Source organism: Pan paniscus, chromosome 5, assembly GCF_029289425.2.
Source record: "Pan paniscus chromosome 5, NHGRI_mPanPan1-v2.0_pri, whole genome shotgun sequence".
Lineage (NCBI taxonomy): Eukaryota > Metazoa > Chordata > Mammalia > Primates > Hominidae > Pan > Pan paniscus.
Genome location: NC_073254.2, coordinates 66,342,463 through 66,365,390, shown reverse-complemented (window position 1 = coordinate 66,365,390; position 22,928 = coordinate 66,342,463). Strand labels below are relative to the sequence as shown.

The following is a 22,928-nucleotide window of genomic DNA, read 5'->3' as shown; positions in this document are numbered from 1 at the left end:
CCACATTCAAAGCCATCTTGGGCTGCATGCGACCTGTGGGCTGCCAGTTGGACAAGCTTGCTCCAAAAGTTCTTTAAGGTGGCAGCGTTAGTGGTAGTGTGGTATGAAATGTTTACTTGCTGCATATTAGTATCAAGAAAATAATTTATAATTTTGCATTAAACAAGTGCTTTAGGATAAATGTAAGCATTCCTCTCAGGATTTCTGGAAACACTTTTTTGAAGCAATAGGTAATGGAGCAAAACAAAGTAGATATTGATCGTTTCCTGGTCATTTAGGTAATGCAAACTAAAATATCTCCCTGAACTACCCACTCTGGGTGCTGATTTTTGTCTCACTTGATTCCAATACCAATTTCTTTTTAAACCTTCACTGTCTTACTATGTTAATGTGGCCATATTTTGTCCTTTAAGAGTGTTCAAAACTGAGACATGAGGTGTATAAGGTCATGTCAGATTCCAGGAGGATGAAGTCCACTTCAATAACCTTGATTTTTAAAATCCCATTATTCAGTACAACTTAACATTGGTTTCCCTTGGCACATTTCTGTTTAAACATTTAAGAAATTAATTTTTGGGGGGACAATGTAGCTGTAGACCTGAGTGAACAAGTGCATCAGAGTAGTGGCAAGACATTTCATTTCCCCTTTTCTAATTATTTTATCCCATGGATCTTCTATCAAAGGAGTTAAGGGCCTCACTCTTTCAGGAAACTCCTCTGAGCATCCACTATGTCATTACGCTGAGTTTCTAAGGAACTCAGAGGATGAGCCTCTTTCTCACTGATCATCTGTTTTTAATTACCTTCAGCTGAATAACCCCTAGTAAAAGTAGTGGTTATCTCTTCAACCTTCCTTAGATTCTTAATTATGTTTGTTCCAAGCACAGCACTTACACACCATTTTAGGTGCCTAATGGGAGTGGCTAATATGCCAGTAAGCAAAGGAAGCAGAACTACACGGACTGTAGGAACCCAGATCCCAGATCCAGGACAGCTGGAGCTGCATTTAACTTGTTGGCAACTACAGGCCAAAAATCCTAATGATAATTAGGATTTTTTTGTTGTTATTTTAAACTTTTAATTTTAAAATAATTTCAGACTCACAAGAAGCTGCGTAAATAAAAGAGTTCCTATGTGCCCTTTCTATGTCTGCAAGCTTTTGGGCTTAAGAAACCATATTTTTGTGTACTTTTCTGGGTAGCATAATGTTGACTGCATCAAATGCCTAGAGGAAAGTAAACCCTCAGGGTTGCCCAGCTCACCCTGCTGTGTGAAGCTGGAATGTCCTTGTCTCACTGGGTAGTATGTGGTCTGCTGGACAGGAGTGCTGGCCACTGGCTGACAAGAAGAAGGGTTGAGCTGGCTGCAGGTGCAGAGATCCAGAGGGTAATCTGAAAAGCTGTGGGTTGTGTGAGCCTCTGCAAAATGACCTGTAGAATAATACCCAGTCAGCAATGGAAAAATTGAGTCTGCAACTAGCTGCTTGCTCTCCCTTCAATGCTTTCCATTTCCCTTCATTTACTTTCTTACTCTTGTATCTGCTTTACAAAATTAGAAAAAAAATACAATGCATATGTTTTGAGAATGGAGTTTTAGGTTAAACTGGTAATGTAGATTCATTAGGTATATTCCTGACATATTCATCCTTGGTGACCTTAAAGTTCTTTTTTTTTTTTAAGTTTTTTAAAATTTTATTATTATACTTTAAGTTTTAGGGTACATGAGCACATTGTGCAGGTTGGTTACATATGTATACATGTGCCATGCTGGTGTGCTGCACCCACTAACTTGTCATCTAGCATTAGGTATATCTCCCAATGCTATTCCTCCCCCCTCCCCCACCCCACAACAGTCCCGAGAGTGTGATGTTCCCCTTCCTGTGTCCATGTGATCTCATTGTTCAATTCCCACCTATGAGTGAGAATATGCGGTGTTTGGTTTTTTGTTCTTGCGATAGTTTACTGACAATGATGATTTCCAATTTCATCCATGTCCCTACAAAGGACATGAACTCATCATTTTTTATGGCTGCATAGTATTCCATGGTGTATATGTGCCACATTTTCTTAATCCAGTCTATCATTGTTGGACATTTGGGTTGGTTCCAAGTCTTTGCTATTGTGAATAATGCCTCAATAAACATACGTGTGCATGTGTCTTTATAGCAGCATGATTTATAGTCCTTTGGGTATATACCCAGTAATGGGATGGCTGGGTCAAATGGTATTTCTAGTTGTAGATCCCTGAGGAATCGCCACACTGACTTCCACAGTGGTTGAACTAGTTTACAATCCCACCAACAGTGTAAAAGTGTTCCTATTTCTCCACATCCTCTCCAGCACCTGTTGTTTCCTGACTTTTTAATGATTGCCATTCTAACTGGTGTGAGATGGTATGTCATTGTGGTTTTGATTTGCATTTCTCTGATGGCCAGTGATGATGAGCATTTTTTCATGTGTTTTTTGGCTGCATAAATGTCTTCTTTTGAGAAGTGTCTGTTCATGTCCTTCGCCCACTTTTTGATGAGGTTGTTTGTTTTTTTCTTGTAAATTTGTTTGAGTTCATTATAGATTCTGGAAATTAGCCCTTTGTCAGATGAGTAGGTTGCGAAAATTTTCTCCCATTTTGTAGGTTGCCTGTTGACTCTGATGGTAGTTTCTTTTGCTGTGCAGAAGCTCTTTAGTTTAATTAGATCCCATTTGTCAATTTTGGCTTTTGTGGCCATTGCTTTTGATGTTTTAGACATGAAGTCCTTGCCCATGCCTATGTCCTGAATGGTAATGCCTAGGTTTTCTTCTAGGGTTTTTATGGTTTTAGGTCTAACGTTTAAGTCTTTAATCCATCTTGAATTGATTTTTGAATAAGGTGTAAGGAAGGGATCCAGTTTCAGCTTTCTACATATGGCTAGCTAATTTTCCCAGCACCATATATTAAATAGGGAATCCTTTCCCCATTGCTTGTTTTTGTCAGGTTTGTCAAAGATCAGATAGTTGTAGATATGCGGCGTTATTTCTGAGGGCTCTGTTCTGTTCCATTGATCTATATCTCTGTTTTGGTACCAGTACCATGCTGTTTTGGTTACTGCAGCCTTGTAGTATAGTTTGAAGTCAGGTAGTGTGATGCCTCCAGCTTTGTTCTTTTGGCTTAGGATTGACTTGGTGATGTGGGCTCTTTTTTGGTTCCATATGAACTTTAAAGTATTTTTTTCCAATTCTGTGAAGAAAGTCATTGGTAGCTTGATGGGGATGGCATTGAATCTGTAAATTACCTTGGGCAGTATGGCCATTTTCACGATATTGATTCTTCCTACCCATGAGCATGGAATGTTCTTCCATTTGTTTGTATCCTCTTTGATTTCCTTGAGCAGTGATTTGCAGTTCTCCTTGAAGAGGTCCTTCACATCCCTTGTAAGTTGGATTCCTAGGTATTTTATTCTCTTTGAAGCAATTGTGAATGGGAGTCCACTCAAGATTTGGCTCTCTGTTTGTCTGTTGTTGGTGTATAAGAATGCTTGTGATTTTTGCACATTGATTTTGTATCCTGAGACTTTGCTGAATTTGCTTATCAGCTTAAGGAGATTTTGGGCTGAGACAATGGGGTTTTCTAGATATACAATCATATCATCTGCAAACAGGGACAATTTGACTTCCTCTTTTCCTAATTGAACACCCTTTATTTCCTTCTCCTGCCTAATTGCCCTGGCCAGAACTTCCAACACTATGTTGAATAGGAGTGGTGAGAGAGGGCATCCCTGTCTTGTGCCAGTTTTCAAAGGGAATGCTTCCAGTTTTTGCCCATTCAGTATGATATTGGCTGTGGGTTTGTCATAGATAGCTCTTATTATTTTGAAATACGTCCCATCAATACCTAATTTATTGAGAGTTTTTAGCATGAAGGGTTGTTGAATTTTGTCAAAGGCCTTTTCTGCATCTATTGAGATAATCCTGTGGTTTTTGTCTTTGGCTGTGTTTATATGCTGGATTACATTTATTGATTTGCATATATTGAACCAGCCTTGTATCCCAGGGATGAAGCCCACTTGATCATGGTGGATAAGCTTTTTGATGTGCTGCTGGATTCGTTTTGCCAGTATTTTATTGAGGATTTTTGCATCAATGTTCATCAAGGATATTGGTCTAAAATTCTCTTTTTTGGTTGTGTCTCTGCTTGGCTTTGGTATCAGAATGATGCTGGCCTCATAAAACGAGTTAGGGAGGATTCCCTCTTTTTCTATTGATTGGAATAGTTTCAGAAGGAATGGTACCAGTTCCTCCTTGTACCTCTGGTAGAATTTGGCTGTGAATCCGTCTGGTCCTGCAGTCTTTTTGGTTGGTAAGCTATTGATTATTGCCACAATTTCAGATCCTGTTATTGGTCTATTCAGAGATTCAACTTCTTCCTGGTTTAGTCTTGGGAGAGTGTATGTGTCGAGGAATTTATCCATTTCTTCTAGATTTTCTAGTTTATTTGCGTAGAGGTGTTTGTAGTATTCTCTGATGGTAGTTTGTATTTCTGTGGGATCAGTGGTGATATCCCCTTTATCATTTTTTATTGCATCTATTTGATTCTTCTCTATTTTTTTCTTTATTAGTCTTGCTAGCAGTCTATCTATTTTGTTGATCCTTTCAAAAAACCAGCTCCTGGATTCATTAATTTTTGAAGGGTTTTTTGTGTCTCTATTTCCTTCAGTTCTGCTCTGATTTTAGTTATTTCTTGCCTTCTGCTAGCTTTTGAATGTGTTTGCTCTTGCTTTTCTAGTTCTTTTAGTTGTGATGTTAGGGTGTCAATTTTGGATCTTTCCTGCTTTCTCTTGTGGGCATTTAGTGCTATAAATTTCCCTCTACACATTGCTTTGAATGCGTCCCAGAGATTCTGGTATGTTGTGTCTTTGTTCTCGTTGGTTTCAAAGAACATCTTTATTTCTGCCTTCATTTCATTATGTACCCAGTAGTCATTCAGGAGCAGGTTGTTCAGTTTCCATGTAATTGAGCGGTTTTGAGTGAGATTCTTAATCCTGAGTTCTAGTTTGATTGCACTGTGGTCTGAGAGATTGTTTGTTTTAATTTCTGTTCTTTTACATTTGCTGAGGAGAGCTTTACTTCCAAGTATGTGGTCAATTTTGGAATAGGTGTGGTGTGGTGCTGAAAAAAATGTATATTCTGTTGATTTGGGGTGGAGAGTTCTGTAGATGTCTATTAGGTCTGCTTGGTGCAGAGCGGAGTTCAATTCCTGGGTATCCTTGTTGACTTTCTGTCTCGTTGATCTGTCTAATGTTGACAGTGGGGTGTTAAAGTCTCCCACTATTAATGTGTGGGCATCTAAGTCTCTTTGTAGGTCACTCAGGACTTGCTTTATGAATCTGGGTGCTCCTGTGTTGAGTGCATATATATTTAGGATAGTTAGCTCTTCTTGTTGAATTGATCCCTTTACCATTATGTAATGGCCTTCTTTGTCTCTTTTGATCTTTGTTGGTTTAAAGTCTGTTTTATCAGAGACTAGGATTGCAACCCCTGCCTTTTTTTGTTTTCCATTTGCTTGGTAGATTTTCCTCCATCCTTTTATTTTGAGCCTATGTGTGTCTCTGCACATGAGATGGGTTTCCTGAATACAGCACACTGATGAGTCTTGACTCTTTATCCAATTTGCCAGTCTGTGTCTTTTAATTGGAGCATTTAGTCCATGTACATTTGAAGTTAATATTATTATGTGTGAATTTGATCCTGTCATTATGATGTTAGCTGGTTATTTTGCTCGTTAGTTGATGCAGTTTCTTCCTAGTCTCGATGGTCTTTACATTTTGGCATGGTTTTGCAGTGGCTGGTACCGGTTGTTCCTTTCCATGTTTAGTGCTTCCTTCAGGAGCTCTTTTAGGGCAGGCCTGGTGGTGACAGAATCTCTCAGCATTTGCTTGTCTGTAAAGGATTTTATTTCTCCTTCACTTATGAAGCTTAGTTTGGCTGGATATGAAATTCTGGGTTGAAAATTCTTTTCTTTAAGAATGTTGAATATTGGCCCCCACTCTCTTCTGGCTTGTAGGGTTTCTGCCGAGAGATCCGCTGTTAGTCTGATGGGCTTCCCTTTGTGGGTAACCCGACCTTTCTCTCTGGCTGCCCTTAGCATTTTTTCCTTCATTTCAACTTTGGTGAATCTGACAATTATGTGTCTTGGAGTTGCTCTTCTCGATGAATATCTTTGTGGTGTTCTCTCTAGTTCCTGAATCTGAATGTTGGCCTGCCTTGCTAGATTGGGGAAGTTCTCCTGGATAATATCCTGCAGAGTGTTTTCCAACTTGGTTCCATTCTCCCCGTCACTTTCAGGTACACCAATCAGACGTAGATTTGGTCTTTTCACATAGTCCCATATTTCTTGGAGGCTTTGCTCATTTCTTTTTTTTCTTTTTTCTCTAAACTTCCCTTCTCGCTTCATTTCATTCATTTCATCTTCCATCGCTGATACCCTTCCTTCCAGTTGATCGCATCAGCTCCTGAGGCTTCTGCATTCTTCACGTACTTCTCGAGCCTTGGTTTTCAGCTCCATCAGCTCCTTTAAGCACTTCTCTGTATTGGTTATTCTAGTTATACATTCTTCTAAATTTTTTTCAAAGTTTTCAACTTCTTTGCCTTTGGTTTGAATGTCCTCCCGTCGCTCAGAGTAATTTGATCGTCTGAAGCCTTCTTCTCTCACCTCGTCAAAGTCATTCTCTGTCCAGCTTTGTTCCATTGCTGGTGAGGAACTGCGTTGCTTTGGAGGAGGAGAGGTGCTCTGCTTTTTAGAGTTTCCAGTTTTTCTGTTCTGTTTTTTCCCCATCTTTGTGGTTTTATCTACTTTTGGTCTTTGATGATGGTGATGTACAGATGGGTTTTTGGTGTGGATGTCCTTTCTGTTTGTTAGTTTTCCTTCTAACAGAGAGGACCCTCAGCTGCAGGTCTGTTGGAGTACCCTGCCGTGTGAGGTGTCAGTGTGCCCCTGTTGTGGGGTGCCTCCCAGTTAGGCTGCTCGGGGGTCAGGGGTCAGTCACCCACTTGAGGAGGCAGTCTGCCCCTTCTCAGATCTCCAGCTGCGTACTGGGAGAACCACTGCTCTCTTCAAAGCTGTCAGACAGGGACATTTAAGTCTGCAGAGGTTACTGCTGTCTTTTTGTTTGTCTGTGCCCTGCCACCCAGAGGTGGAGCCTAGAGAGGCAGGCAGGCCTCCTTGAGCTGTGGTGGGCTCCACCCAGTTCGAGCTTCCTGGCTGCTGTGTTTACCTAAGCAAGCCTGGGCAATGGCGGGCGCCCCTCCCCCAGCCTCGCTGCCGCCTTGCAGTTTGATCTCAGACTGCTGTGCTAGCAATCAGCGAGACTCCGTGGGCGTAGGCCCCTCCGAGCCAGGTGTGGGATATAATCTCGTGGTGCGCTGTTTTTTAAGCCTGTCGGAAAAGTGCGGTATTCGGGTGGGAGTGACCCGATTTTCCAGGTGCCGTCCGTCACCCCTTTCTTTGACTAGGAAAGGGAACTCCCTGACCCCTTGCGCTTCCCGAGTGAGGCAATGCCTCGCCCTGCTTCGGCTCGCGCACGGTGCGCGCACCCACTGACCTGCGCCCACTGTCTGGCACTCCCTAGTGAGATGAACCTGGTACCTCAGATGGAAATGCGGAAATCACCCGTCTTCTGGGTCGCTCACGCTGGGAGCTGTGGACCGGAGCTGTTACTATTCGGCCATCTTGGCTCCTCCCGTGACCTTAAAGTTCTAATTCTATTTTCATTAGCCTTTAGACACTAGCACAATTTCTAAAACATGGTAGTTGCTCAAAAAAAATGTATTTAATATAACGAATGAAGGTATAAACCTATAACCAAATTATATGGGGGAAGAAAAAGGAAAGTAAAGAACAAGTTTCAAAGTTCTAAAATCATTTTGATGACTGAAAAATAAGTTTAGTCAGTGGAAGCATTTAGATTCTGTTGGGCTATCAGCATTAAATCTTGCAAAGTTTAGTCCAGTTTTTCAGTTGTGCCATTGGCTTTCTGTTATTCAGTCTTTTTTTGCATTCTATTGTCTGTGATGTGCCATTACTTAAAGACATAGGTGATAACTGGGTATATGTGAAAAAAACCTATGTTCCCTAGGCGAGTCTCAAACTCTTGCTCTCAAGTGATCTCCCCACTTTGGCTTCCCAAAGGATTGGGATTACAGGTGTGAGCCACCATTCTTGGCCGAGTTAGTGTTAATTGTGTCCTGTATGGATGATATACAGAGTACTTGGAAGAACATGTTTTAGAAATATACCTTTATTCCAAAGGGATAATAAGGAGGCTTCCACAATAACAAGGTGTGTGTGTATGTATGTGCATGTATTTGTGTGTGTGTGTATAATATGTGGAACAGAAAGAGATGTGATAGAAAATTGTGGTTAATTAGGATTTTTCTTTGTTGTTATTTTAAACTTTTAATTTTAAAATAATTTCAGACTTACGAGAAGCTGCATAAATAAGAGAATTCCTATGTGCTCTTCATCTAGCTCCCTCCAATGATAACATAACCATAACCATAGTCATGGAGCTGTACCAAGGCCAGGACATTGACATTGGTATGATAGTATTAATTAAACAAATGCATTTATTTAGACTTCAAGAAGATGGCCTAATCTTCATGTTTGGGCAACCATCTCTGAAAGCCTAAACTCTCTCTCCTCACATACCTGAGTCTGACCTTGAAATCTCTGACCTGGCAGGTAGGTAGGCAGGGGAAATGATTCTTAAGTCTGTGCAATGGTTTGTGGTTTTATATTATTCTCAAATTGCCCTGATGCAGAGCTGGGACCAAACTCTCAGCCACAACATAAGGAATTCAGCTGGGCTTGCAGTCAGTCGCCTTGGTAGTTCACTTACATTCAACCTGGCATGATGCAAGTAAATTTCAAATATGATATTCTTTTTTAGTTTTGATAGCCACAGGTGGTCTGCTTCTCTCCCTGCCCAGCCTGCAGCTGAGGTGAGTCCAGGGCAGTTTCACTGAGAAGCAAAACCTGAGCTTTGTACCTTCTTGCCAGTGAGGACCCATGGGTGATAAGTGCTTGAGTCTCCAGGGGCCTGTGGCATTCCCTGGTACATTTCTTAAATAGGCGTTTGCCATGCTTTCCAAAAGCAAGTTGGTGGTTGTTCTTTTGTGTATCACCTGTAGCTTCTTAGAGTGCTTCACCCTCAGGCTGTCTTCCCTCAGCAGCTCCAGCTCCGGAGTCTAGGACTTCTTTGACAGGAGCTCCTTGTTATCTGTCAAGAGGCTGCATCTTTCCAGAAGACATAACCTGTGTGAATCTGTTCTCATTCTCTCTGGTTGGGAAGTCTTTGCTCTCAAACAGCAAGGGACTGTTCACTTCCAGAGCTCAGAGTCTCCCATGTTTAATGTAGGTGTTGGAAATTTCCTATAACCAGACCCCTGTTTAGGATAGTCCATGGAAAAACTCTGAAGAAGAGCCCTTTGGAGACATGCATTTAATTTGAGGAGAATTTGTTCTGGTTTGTGAATCAATTTTGTAAGGAATTCTGTGTTTAAAGGCCCAACCTCAGTTCTCAAGCTTTCCCCACTCAATAGGTAATGCATATTTAAGAGCTGCCTGAAGGGTTAACTCACTTTTTTTCTAGTGACTATAGATGTACACCTCAAGGAGCCGGCTTACTTGGGCAGTTAATTTCTCTCTGGAATTTCTCTTGCTTGAATGTCCATAATACATTGACTTCCGCAAAGAATTGATTTCCACACAAAATTCCCTGCTTGCCTTAAACCTTCCCCGCAAGCTGCCAGCTGCCTGCATAAATATGTGGTTTTTCCTCATGAATCATTTGTAGCATACACAATTGGAGTTGAGAGTAAGAAGGGCCAGGAAGGAATGCGATCTGACTGTTAAAGTGCTTCTTTTGTAAGAAAAGTGAGTCTTACCAGCTAACAGAGGACCAAAGTTGCAGTCTCCTGCCCACCTATAAATGCGCTTGGAAAGTGTTTATATGTGATCACCCAGATGTGCCATAAATGCTAATGGCACTAGGGCAGATGATTCAACAAACCCATTTATTCAGGGAAACACGTGCTTTCTGAGCATCTGTGCTGGCAAAGGTGATGAATAAGGATGCAGTCCTTGGAATATATTTTTTAAATTTAAGAATCTTTTCTTTCCTCATAAAATCTTGGTAATGAAATAGCATTTCCTTGGTAATGAAATAGAGCTGTGTGGACAAGTGAGATGATCACTTTTAGCCTCCAGTCCACATTTCTCATTGTATACTTGCAGACAGGGTGGGTGTTTAAGAAGCCCCCTTCTCTGGCCCTCGGTTCTTATGTACCTCTGACCTTTCCCAAGGCTCATGGATATAGAGAGACACACCTAGAGAAGGTGGAGTTTCACTTTCCTGGGGAAAGTTTGTGTTGTGTAATCGTGACTGAGAACAACAGCTGTGGTATTTCTTTGTATATTTACAAGGGCTGAAGAGATACACTGGGCACTTATATTTGCCAACTAATAGATAGTGATTCTTCTTGAGGCCAAGAAGCAGGAGTGCATACTCTGTTTTCCAGCACAAGAGAAAAATTGAGATAGCTGATTTAATGCTAATAAATGTTTTTTTAATGGGAATGCCTGATGCCTCATCTAATGGTTTTAAATGATATCAATAGTTTCCTAGTAAAGACTATTAAAGCATTCTTATTGTAATTAACCATGTTTTCATATTTAGGCTTGTCTTTCCATCAAAATTTGGAGATGGGATACTGGAAAATGAGTGTGGGTTATTTTGCTAATATGTGACTCTAGTGTAGACTATAGACCAAGGTTTCTCAACTACGTCAATATTGACATTTTGGGCTGGGTAATTCCTTGTTGTCGAGCCTATCCTCTGTATAACAGCATCCCTGGTATCTATGCACTGAATACCAGTAGCCCTCTTCTCTCTTCTTCATCCTCCAAGTTGTTACAATAAAAAATGTATCCAGAGGCTGTTAAATGTTCCCTAGGGAACAAAGTCATCCCTGATTGACAACCACCACTCTAGACTAGGCCACCCTAAGACCATTGAAGTCTTAGAAATGGACCTGATTCTTTGAAGTCGTGTTGGCATCTTTGATAGTGATTCATCTTAATATTCAGTGATATCCAAAAGTCACTTTTGGTGAGCACCCTGTGGTAGGTGAGACATGTGATTAGAATTCTAAGTGCTTTTAGGAAATTGGAGAATTGCTCAGACTCCAAAATAATGAAGTGCAGGAGTGACTTGGCCAATTAGTCCACAAAGGAACAAAACATCCTGTAACCGAATGAAAAATGAGGAAGAAATGGCTGTCTGTTTACAAATACCCAGGGTAAGAACCTTTGGGACCCACAGTGAATTGAAGCTAAAGCTAAATAAACAGCCCGGGGCAATTGTGTCAGTATGTGCTGGCCTCCCTGACCAGGTCCTGGCTGCTGCCTGCTGGTCAGGCTTCTAGTTTCAGTGGGAACTCTGGCCCTGACTCACACTCCCCCCAAAACCGAAGGCCTCCAGGGGTTGAGGCATTGGTTCTTTCTGTCACACAAGGCAGGGAATTGGGCGTTATTGGGTTAAGAGCAATCTTTTTCAGTTTTCTCCCCCATACTGTCTTTGCTTGGCTGAATGTGTGTGTGTGTGTGTGTGTGTGTGTGTGTGTGTGTGTTCCTTGTGGAACATGTGGTACATTCAGGAAGGAATAGGGTCTTTAAGTTCTTCTCCTGTTGGGGGTGCCGCTATATTATCACTGCCAGTGGATCAGCCATGTTCAGAGAGTTACCCTTAATAATACCTAAAGTTGGCTGGGCACGATGCCTCATGCCTATAATCCCAGCACTTTGGGAGGCCAAGGTGGGCGGATCACCTGAGGTCGGGAGTTTGAGACCAGCTTGACCAACATGGAGAAACCCCATTTCTACTAAAAATACAAAATTAGCCAGGCATGGTGGTGCATGCCTGTAATCCCAGCTATTCAGGAGGCTAAGGCAGGAGAATCGCTTGAATCCGGGAGGTGGAGGTTGCAGTGAGCCGAGATCGTGCCATTGCACTCCAGCCTGGGCAACAAGAGTGAAACTCCATCTCAAAAAAAGAAAACAAACAAACAAACAAAAAAACAAAACCCCAAAACCTGAAGTTTTCCTTTCATTTGGAAATTAAAGTCAATAAAAATATTAGTCTAGAATGACTGAAGCCATAGGATGAAATGAGTTTACTTAGTCTAAGGATAAAGAAATGGAGAATAGCTACAAGTAAAAGGGTATGGAGTCCTCACTCTCAATCCATCCTTACTGAGAATGTAGTAGAACTCCCTGAGCTGTGTGAAAGGCTAGTGCAAGACCCTGTCCTTGGATGGATCAGAACTTCCTCATTAAATTCTAACCCTTGTCTGCATCCAGTCCATAGCCCTACTGTCTGCACTGATAGTAGATGACAACTGCAGATAATCTCAGTCTTTTCATCTGTCATTGCTCAAAATTCCTGTGTCAGAAGCCAGTCCTCATCAACATGTCTGAGCCTTAATAACACTTGATCTCCATAATGCTGAAATTCCAGAACCCTCATCCTCCTTAAATGTACTCTTCAAAATGTCATGTCTTCTTCCTACTCTTGAGAAATGTCCCACACCCCTACCCATGTATCTCTCTGTGCACGCTAAGCTGTGCATGCTTTTTTCCCCATGTGGTGAGAATGAGAAGGATTTTACATTCTCTGGATTTGGGGTGTGAAAAGAGCAACTCCTTAGTTAAATCTGGCCTGCAAGATGCTCTGCAGATTTGGAGAAATCAAACACTACCTCCGGTGCCTTAAGGATTAATTCACTTTTTTTTTTTTCTGGTGACTATAGATGCACACCTCTAGGAGCTGGCTTACTTGGACAGTTAATTTCTCTCTGGAATTTCCCTTGCGTGAATGTCCATGATACATTGACTTCTGGAAAGGATGTTGTTCAATATGTTGTCTCCACTACTGGGGAGGCCACAGCAAATGCCTGTTCTGTCCGTGACCGGGTGACAAGACTTTTCTTTGTACTCTCGTTTATGTTTCTTCACTTGCACCCTATTATTGGGCATCCTGCCTTTGGGTCCTACCTTCATTTCTCTACTCTAGTCTCTAACTTTTCCAGACTTGGACTTGGATGGAGCTGGCTCTGACAACTATTTGCTCTGTGACTTTGGGAAAGTTACTCAACATCTCTGAGCTTCAGTTTCTTTGCTATGAAACTGTAATAATAATACAAAACTCATAAAACTATTGTAAAAATAAATGAGACTCTAAAATCCAGTACCTGGACTGTAGTGCCTTCTCTGTAGATTTTCACTGTGAGTGTTATTATTCTACTCATCATTACTTAAAAGAAAATACTTCTAAGGGAAAAAAAAATCCAACATAAATATAACTTGCACTGAGCTGGGCAGCGTTTTTGCTGGGTACCTGGCAATGGATTCTCCCCCTGATTTCTAGGTCTCTATCCTCCTTCAGTTTTCAGCAGTGGCTTCCATTTGCAGTGGGTTCCCAAAGCAACTCATGGCAAAAAACTTCACCAGGAAGTGGTTTTTCTAGTGTCTCTCTCCTCTTTGAATGTCTCCTAGGAACGTTAGTAACCCTTAGCGTTACTCTCTCAATCACCTGTGGAGAAGTAGTTCTCAAAATGGGGTCAAAATATCACCTGCAGCAGACCTATCAGAGCACCTTGTGATGGCCAAGAGTAAAGAATATTGTCCCTCATCCCTTCCTCATCACCCCCCTAATAAATCAAAATATCTAAAAACCTTTGGCTAATATACCCCCAGGTAAAGCCTGCCAGATAAAATACAGCATATTTGGTCAAATTTAAATTTCAGATAGTGTTTGGGACACACTTATACTAAAATATTTTATTTTTTATCTGAAATTTAAATTTCACTGGGCATTCTGTGTTTTTATTTGCTAAATATGACAACTCTACCAGGTTGCACACGAAAGTTTAAGAAACTGTTCCAAGGGGATGCTCACAGCGTAGTACCCACTGAGCCCTGCATAGAGGGCTGCACTGAAGTATTGTTTTTTAAAGAAAGGCATTTAATGTCTTGTTGAGTGGCACAGTGTCATGGTCCTTATGACTCCCCATTCTCTTTACTGTGACCCTAATGCCAGTGTTCGGGATGAGCTCCCCAAGCCCCATAGTTTGTGTTCCCGGGATTGAGTGACTTCCAAGGAGGATACTCCAGACATTCCTTGTCTCGCACCAGCCAGGCCATGGAAAACCCCCAGATGATCAGGATTGAATCATGTGGGAGCCTTGGAGACTCCCTTCATCCATGTAGCACAGGGCTTACACCTGAGCAGCCTATTCCTTAACTTCTGTTCTCCAGGTAGACATGGGCATCTTGGCTTTGGACAACCACTCAGACTGAGAGAGGTCAGATGCACGTGGGCACATAGGAAGTAGTCTCATAGCTTGATCGATTGGCCCTTTGTTCCTCCCACTAATAGCATCACTGCAGTGCAGCAGCCTGATAGGGCCCCTGATTTTTCTCAGAGTTCTTTCTCCCTGATGATAAAGAGAAGGCTTGGGATCCTTAAGATGTGAGCGTGTGACACTGAGAGAACTCAGATGTGATTCAGGAAAGCAGAAATAGAAACTTTCATAGAATAGCCAACATGTTATTTACTTTGTTGCCTGTAGTTGAGTTTGCAAATTCAAATACTGCAGACACTAGGCAGGGATCATAAATGAGTGAAAGAGGAAGGGTGAGGACTGTGGAAAAATCATCCACAGTCCAAGAAGGAAGGCCCTTCTTATCTTCACCTGACCTGTGGCTACTTCACAGGAATTTGGGCTCAGAAAAGCTGAAAGTCTGAATTTTTTATTAAATCTCTTGGTTTGAACATGTTGGAACCAAAAAAATGTGAACATTGGGTAGGCCAAAAAAATACATCTGTGTACAGTCTTAGACCTTTAGGAAGTCAGTTTTTTAATTTGTCTTAAGACTATGTTACATAGGGATGAACATATTGTAGGTACTTCATTGAATTTATAAAGATAACCTCATTGTGTTCAGTTTGATCAGAATTAGATCCCCAAACTCATATGGTCCAAGAGAGAGAAGTCAGATTTTATATGAACACATAAAATACATGAAATTATTTAGATAGTAAGACCTATAAAGAAATATCAAGGCGACTTAATAGTCTATTCAGGACAAGAGCGCTTTGAAGAGATTTGAGCTGTAGTTGTACTCAGTCACCCTGTCTTGGTACTAAGTCATGACTGGTCCAATCATGTGGCCTTCAGCCAATAGACAAATCGTTGAGTTGTTCAAAGAGCCAGAGAGAACACATTGTGTAGGCTTGACTTCAAGGTACACCTTTGCCTTGGAGAGCTACCATATACTGTTGCATTCACCAAAGAGTAGAATTTTAGATGTCATGAGTAAACTCACTGTGGAAGCTTAGAAAGAGGCTTGAGCATGAGATACCAGTTATTAAGATGGGCGAATTGCAGTCTAGTTGAGCTGGCTGGAGGAAGAAGAATGACAATATTTTTATTAGTTCATTCTCGCATTGCTATAAAGAAATACCTGAGGCTGGGTAATTTATAAAGAAAAGAGGTTTAATTGGCTCATGGTTCTGCAGGCTATACAGGAAACATGGAAGCATCAATTTCTGGGGAGGTCTCAGGTCTCAGGGAGCCTTTACTCACGGCAGAAGGCAAAGCAGGAGCAGGCACCTTACATGGCAGGAACAGAGGCAAGACAAGGTGGGAGCCACAAGGTGCTGTACACTTTTAAACTACCAGATCTCATGAGAACTCACTTACTATGGTGAGGACAGTACTAAGGGGGACAGTGCTAAACCATTCACGAGAAACTGACCCCGTGATCCAGTCACCTCCCACCAGGCCCTACCTCCAATACTGGGGATTACAATTCAACCTGAGATATGGGCAGGGGGACAAATCCAAACCATATCACTATTTTTGTTCCCAAAAGGAAAAAAAAAAGAATAAATGAGTCTATAATAGAGTTTTAATGTACTTTGGCAGAAAGTGAATATAAAATTGGGATGAGTACAAACAAGAGTCTTTCTTTCCAGCAACCTTATCATACATGGGGTAACTATTTTTTAACTCTTCTTAATTTCTGTAGGGGAACAGAGTGTGTGGTGCTGGCTATGGCTACTTTTTCCATCTCATGACCAACCAAACATCACAAGCTCCGCTTCTTTCCTTCACTCAGAACATTGCACATTCTTGTACCAGGTAACTTTGGGGAAATTCATCTACGTTTTGGCTGTCTTATGATTTCACATTTTTCTGTAGAATGCTCACAATGAGAGCACTTTGGGCATTTGTTGGAGATTGGGTGATGTTCCTGTGCATTTTCTGAAACTGCTTTTTTGAGGTATAATTGACATACAAAAAGCTGTCCATATTTAATGTATGCAACTTGATGAGTTTGGAGATAAGTATACACCCCTGCAACCATCATCACCATCTGTGTCACAAACATACCTATCACCTCTAAAAGTTTTCCTCCAGAGCCTCTTTATTTGAATTATTATTATTACTGTAAGAACGTTTGACACAAAATCTGACCTCTTAGCAAATTTTTAAGTATAGAATATAGTATTGTTAATTTTGCTGTATTCTGTACTTTGGCATTTTGCCATACCGTATATCTCTAGGACTTATTCATTTTGCATAGCTGAAACTTTGTACCCTTTGACTAATACTTCCCATTTTCCCCTCCTTCCAGCCCCTGCCAACCACCATTCTACTCTCTGCTTCTATAAGTTTGAATATTTTAGATTTCTCATTTAAATGATATGATGTACTATTGCCCTTCTGTGTCTGGCTTACCTCACCCAGCACAGTGTCCCCCAGGTTTATCTGTATTGTCACAAATGGCAGGATTTCCTTCTCTTTAAAGGCTGAATAATATTCCATTGCAAGTATACACCACATTTTCCCCAGCCATTAACCTATTGATGGACATCTTGGCTGCCTCTATGTCTTGGCTTTTGTATATAATTGTGTTAGCATTATTTTCTAGATCATAACATTTCGATGGTAAAGAGAAGAGAGTCACATGAAAAGGCAGAAGGACAGAATGTACCTTTTGTGGCCAGAGATAATTCAATAGACAGAGCAATTAAACTTCCAAATATGCAGAGCCCCTGGGAGGCTGCTAGGCTTGGGCTCTGGAGTAATCTGCATTTTGTTGGGATTCGGGAGCAGGTCACAGAGGGTAAAAGTGGGAGGGCTGAGGGGTAGGCAAGAACAGTTAGGGGGAGGGTCACAGATTCCATCTACCTTCACTCTCCCTAATACATTACTTTTACTTTGTATTTTTCAACAAGAAAAAGTAGGAAGTTAGAAACATAAAAATTGGCTTAATTTCATTCTTTGTTTCACTTTTTAGGTATGGTCTCTTTGTATACCCTAAATTTCAGCCACCTTGGGATAATGTCACTGGCACCACTCTGTTCCAGAGCTTCACAGTTTGGGAAAGTGCAGGTGGTGCCCAGGTAAGCTTTTTTGTTGTTGTTGTTATTGTTGTTGTTTTTAAAATTAAAACTGTCACTTGTTTTCTCACAGCAATTCATTATGCATATCTACTTAAATGGGAATGACTTGCCCTTGAGGGGAGCATTGCTGTGCTGTCACAATTTTAAAGCACCAATGGATCATAGGTGCTTGTAGAATAGTTGTTAAACAAATTCCTAGTCACTAATCCAGGGTTAGGTCATTTTCTCCATTGGGTGTTTTTGGCAACCCTAGAAGAGAACAACAGAATCATAAAGATTTATAATCAGGGGAGATCACAGAGTTTCCCTATTCCTTCTTTCCATCTCTACTTAGAGATAGAAATTAAGGCTAAGAAAGGGAAGGGACTTGTCAAAGATCACACAATTGGTTAGTAGTACAACCAAGTGCAGAATTTAGACTCCAAATGTTGTGCATTTGATGTCCCGATATCCTGAATAATACATGCCCCAGTCTTAAGAAAAAGCACTGTTCGTCATTGGTACACAAACATTCTAGCTCAAGATACCACTCTTACTTTAGAAGAAATAAGCTAAATTTTCTTCTATTTTTTTCTTAAAGGAAAAGAAAAGGTTCATGTTCAATCATTTACTCTTCATTATCCCAGTGATTTTCTTATAAGGAAGCTTTGCATGCTCACTGCTAACAGCAACATGTAAAAATTATTCAGGGTCACTATTTGATGCAATACAGACAAAATTACATACACTTTGTCTCTGCCTAGAAATCTGGAGCATAAGATATATAGGTGAAGAACTATGTTTGTAGAGCCTTCAGGAAATAGAATACAAACATATAATAATGTCACAATAAGAAAGTCAAACATTTGTTTCATATATCCCATAAAAGAAAGATAATTGTGGATGAAGAAAGCCCAAAAATATACAATTAGGATAGCTAACAGGTGGAGTCCAAAATGTATTTAGTATTTTGTTCTCATTTAATTTTATAAAATGCTTCCCATGAGCACTATAAATATTATAGGGGTAACAAATCTAGTGGAAACATTTGTTGAGTGCCCTCTTATGCAGAGAAGTGATTTATACCTGCAGGGGCTTAAACTCTGTCTCCCTGCTCTTGAATAGCCTGGTTCTAGAGGAAATAATCTAGCAAAATGAAAATATTAAAAGATGCTAATAAAGCCATTTTTTGAAATTCTGCAATCAGAAATGCTAAACCTGTGAAGGAAAAAAATACAGAACTACAACTTGAACTCTTGTGCACTCAAATTTGATTAATCAAAAAGTTTAAATAATAAAAATATTCTTGGAATTGCACTTTTATAGTGAAGAATAAGGGGGAAATTAAATAACATAATAGCAGCAAATTTAAAACGTAAACTTCCCTCGAACTATACCAAAAAAGAAGAATGAAGTAAGAGGATTTATCCTTCCCTATTTTAAAACTTGCTACAAAGCAACAATAATCAAGACAGTGTAGTATATGGGCACAAAGATAGATATATATGTCAATGAAATAGAAGTGAGAGTCCGGAGATAAACCCATACGTCTATAAACAAATGATTTTTGACAAAGGATGCCAAGACCATTCAATGTGGGAAATATAGTCTTTTCAACAAATGGTGCTTGTATAACTAGATGGTCACACACAAAAGAATTAAGTTGTATCCTACCTTAATTTATGCTACTTACAAAAATTAACTTAAAATGAGTCATTATGTATTAATAATAAATAAAATTAGCAAAAAATTGGTCAAAGACGTAAACATAAGCACAACTCTGTCTCCCAGACCAGTGGTGTCTTAGTCCCTTTTGTGCTGCTATAACAGAATAATAAAATTTGGGTAAATTATAATAAACAGAAATTTATTAGCTCATGATTCTGGAGGCTTGGAAGTCCAAGACTGAGAGGCCAGCCTCTTCTGAGGACCTTCTTGCTGCATCAGTCTATAGTAGAAGGGCAAAGAAGTCAAAGAAGGAGCAAGTGACAGAACTCACAGCCCCAAGTTTTTTTTGTAATCAGCACTAATCCATTCATAACCTACACACCTCCTAACACTGTTATATCAGGGATTAAGCTTCCAAAACATGCTTTTTGGGGGACAGGCTTAAACCATAGCAAGTAGGAGGCTTACAACTCTACCAAGCTAATTTTGTTATTATATGACCCCTGTTTGGGTTATCATAAACATATATGTACATAACTTATGTTGAAATTACAAACAGTGACTCTGTAGTCGTGCTGAGCTGCTTATTTCATATTTGCAATCTTCTGACAGTATGAGTTAATATATAATACATTGAAGAAAATGTTAAGCACTAGAGTTCTTGGATGCTATGTTTTTCTCTGTTACCTTTGTGTGATTTGGCCACTCCAAGTTTATTTTAGATATGTGGAGAATTCATATTGATCTTTTTAATGTATTGGTTATTATGAGGAGAAATGAAAAGTACAAAGGGGTGTTACCAAAGGAGACTCATTAGTGCTGACCTCACAGCAACTTGAGGATGCCTATACTGACATTGATGGACAAAAGGTGCTTTAATACAATATAGCATGCTTCTTTCTACTTAATCAATAATTTTAAAAGCTACAGGAAGTCTGCAAGAAAAACCAAGCCTCAGACCTTTGCTGTAACATGCTGTATTTTATAGATTTTTAGAAGTAGCAATCTTCGCCTGAAAAACTTCAAAGTTTATTCATGCAGAGATTTTGGAATTGACGTCTTGGAAAGTGATGCAAATACTTCAGTTACTGACAGCTTATTACTTGGTCATTTTGCCCACAAGGTAAGTGCCTTAATGTGGTTGTTTTAGGCTGTCAATCACAACAAAATTACATGTGCTGGGCCCCCTGATGATCCAGGATATGCAATTTTAATAGCATTCTTTAGTGAATCTCGTATTTAATTAGTAAAAGTTAAAAGATCTTTTTATTTGCAATAGTGGTGATATTGATAATAGAACTCATATATACACAGGGCTTTAGTGTTATGAGTACACATAAATCACAGAAGTCATAAGTAGCTTACAGAATTTTATTTGGTTGCAATTTAGAATTATTACTCATAGAAAGAGGTCAAATCATGAAATAGAAATTTGCCTAGTTCATTATTTTGTATGTGATTCACTAATATGTGCCTAAGTATGGATTTACACATGATAAAAATCAGACTCTAGATGACTTCTCAGGGTACAAGGATGCAGTTGGGGCAAAGAGTACTTCCGGGTGGGAAGCACTAGTTCCTAAGCGGGGGTTCCTGGCTGCCATTGGTCTCTTAGGCTTCAGGTCTATAATGGATCCCCTACGTTCTTGTTTTTATTAGAACTACATTCATACTAGTCATCACATCATTATGGAAATCATAGATTTCTTGGGAGCCAAGGAAGAATATTCTCTTCAGTTTGTTCCTGAGTGCTTAGTTCAATTGAAATTTAAATGATAAGTTTTGATTCTTATACTTCCATTGAAGATTATTTATTTCATAGCTATAGATAAAAATGTGAAGATTTTAAAAGTCATTTTCTTATTGAGCTACATTTTCCTGGATTTAACTCTCAACTTTTCTTAGTAAAATCTCCTTTGAACTATACTTTTCAGGAGATAAATAAGTGGCAGTTTTTTTTCCTCTAAAAGGATTACCACCTTGAGAGATGATTCTTCCTTTCAGACTGTGTAGTTTTCAAGAGAGGATGGTACCCAAATTTAGATTCTGTGATGCTGTGGTACATCAGAGGTCCTTAACTTTTCCAGAAATAACCTTAGAGTAGATGTTAAAAACAAAATTCCCAGCAAACTGAGTAACTGTCTTGGTAAATTAATATTGCAGTATCTTAATTGATGTTAAATAGACATCATAATTAATGGGAAAGTGATAAAAATTAAGATGTAAATTATGACAAAAGGGTGCCTATCATGAGATAATCAAAAATAATCACACCCTTGGGGTGTAATTCACTAGGAATGTAGTACAGCTGAGGGCCTTTCAGTCTCTTAAGTAAGTGCAGGACAAGAGTCCCCTGGTGGAAAATGTTAAACAGTTTTGTTCTAGGGGATGTCTAGATGCTGGTTAGTTATCCAAATCATAAAACCACATAATTAAAGAGCCAACTATTACCTAAGAGATGATCTGGTTAACTTCTTGAACTTAGGGGAAAATGGAGGCTTGGAAACTTGAATGGCAGTTTAAGGTTCATGCCTAGTATTGTGGAGCTAGGACCACCCTGATATCCTCCCACTCCTGGTCAAATATTCTTCAATTGCACATGGAAAATGGCTTTGGCAAAGGACATTTATTAGTGTTCATACCAATGTTCCCTGAAGTGTTTTTCATGAAAAGCTAGCCCTTAGATAGTGTCTGGAAAGAGATTATTTGTTTATAATTATATTTATACTGTGCTGTTTACCATACCCTGTATTTCCCAAAATCTCCAACAAATCCAGAGATGTAATGTACAACATAAGCATTAGAGATAATAAAATTGTATTGTGTCAGGGAATTTTGTTAAATAAGTGGATTTTGGCTGCTCTTGTCACAGAAAAGTAACTGTGAGATGATAGATATGTTGATTTGCTTCACTATAACCTATGTGTACCCTGTAATATGTTGTAAATCTCAAATATACAGAATAAAATTCATTGAAAAAATACACTAAAGGCTATGAGAAATTCTAGCATTAAAGTGAACAAGCAAAAAAAAATCTATTAATCTTTACTTAGCACAGTATTTTTCAGATTTATTTGGGAACCACTATGTTGCCAGGTGTCAGTTGTTCCAAAAAAAGAAAAAAAAAAAGAAAAAGAGGGTTCCTGTCCTCTGTGGTTATGGGACTCTGATTTTAGCTTCTGTCTTTTCTGCCTGCCATTCCTTTAGGAATTAACACTTTTTTTTTTTTTTTTTTTTTTTTTTTTTTTGAGACGGAGTCTCGCTCTGTCGCCCAGGCTGGAGTGCAGTGGCGCTATCTCGACTCACTGCAAGCTCCGCCTCCCGGGTTCACACCATTCTCCTGCCTCAGCCTCCTGAGTAGCTGGGACCACAGGCGCCTGCCACCATGCCTGGCTAATTTTTTGTATTTTTAGTACAGACGGAGTTTCAACATGTTAGCCAGGATGGTCTCAATCTCCTGACCTCGTGATCCACCCGCCTCGGCCTCCCATAGTGCTGGGATTACAGGCGCGAGCCACTGCGCCTGGCCAGGAATTAAGACTTTTAAAGAATTTGGCCTGTCCATTGTTAGACTTTCCACTCATATATAATTGGTGGCATACAATTATCTGTGAGTCGCATCCTAAAATAAACATTACTTTCTGGAAGAACTTTTTATCATCAGAAGGAATTTTTTTCCTTTAAGCATACCTGTACGTGTGTTGGTACTCTCACAGCCAATGTTACCTTTGTATTGAGATGAATAGAATAATTTTCAGTAAGAATGACTTAAATATAC

The 22,928-nt window shown here is 39.8% G+C and overlaps 1 protein-coding gene across 1 annotated transcript in view; it reads left to right on the top strand.

The window, feature by feature from the left end:
• PKHD1 (PKHD1 ciliary IPT domain containing fibrocystin/polyductin) overlaps window positions 1-22,928 on the top strand; it is a 467,099-nt gene that overhangs the window by 184,995 nt on the left and 259,176 nt on the right. Inside the window, exons 43-45 of the mRNA XM_008958657.5 lie at window positions 16,123-16,235; window positions 17,398-17,503; window positions 20,139-20,273. Of these exons, the coding sequence (XP_008956905.4) occupies window positions 16,123-16,235; window positions 17,398-17,503; window positions 20,139-20,273 (354 nt within the window). The remainder of the gene's footprint in view (window positions 1-16,122; window positions 16,236-17,397; window positions 17,504-20,138; window positions 20,274-22,928) is intronic.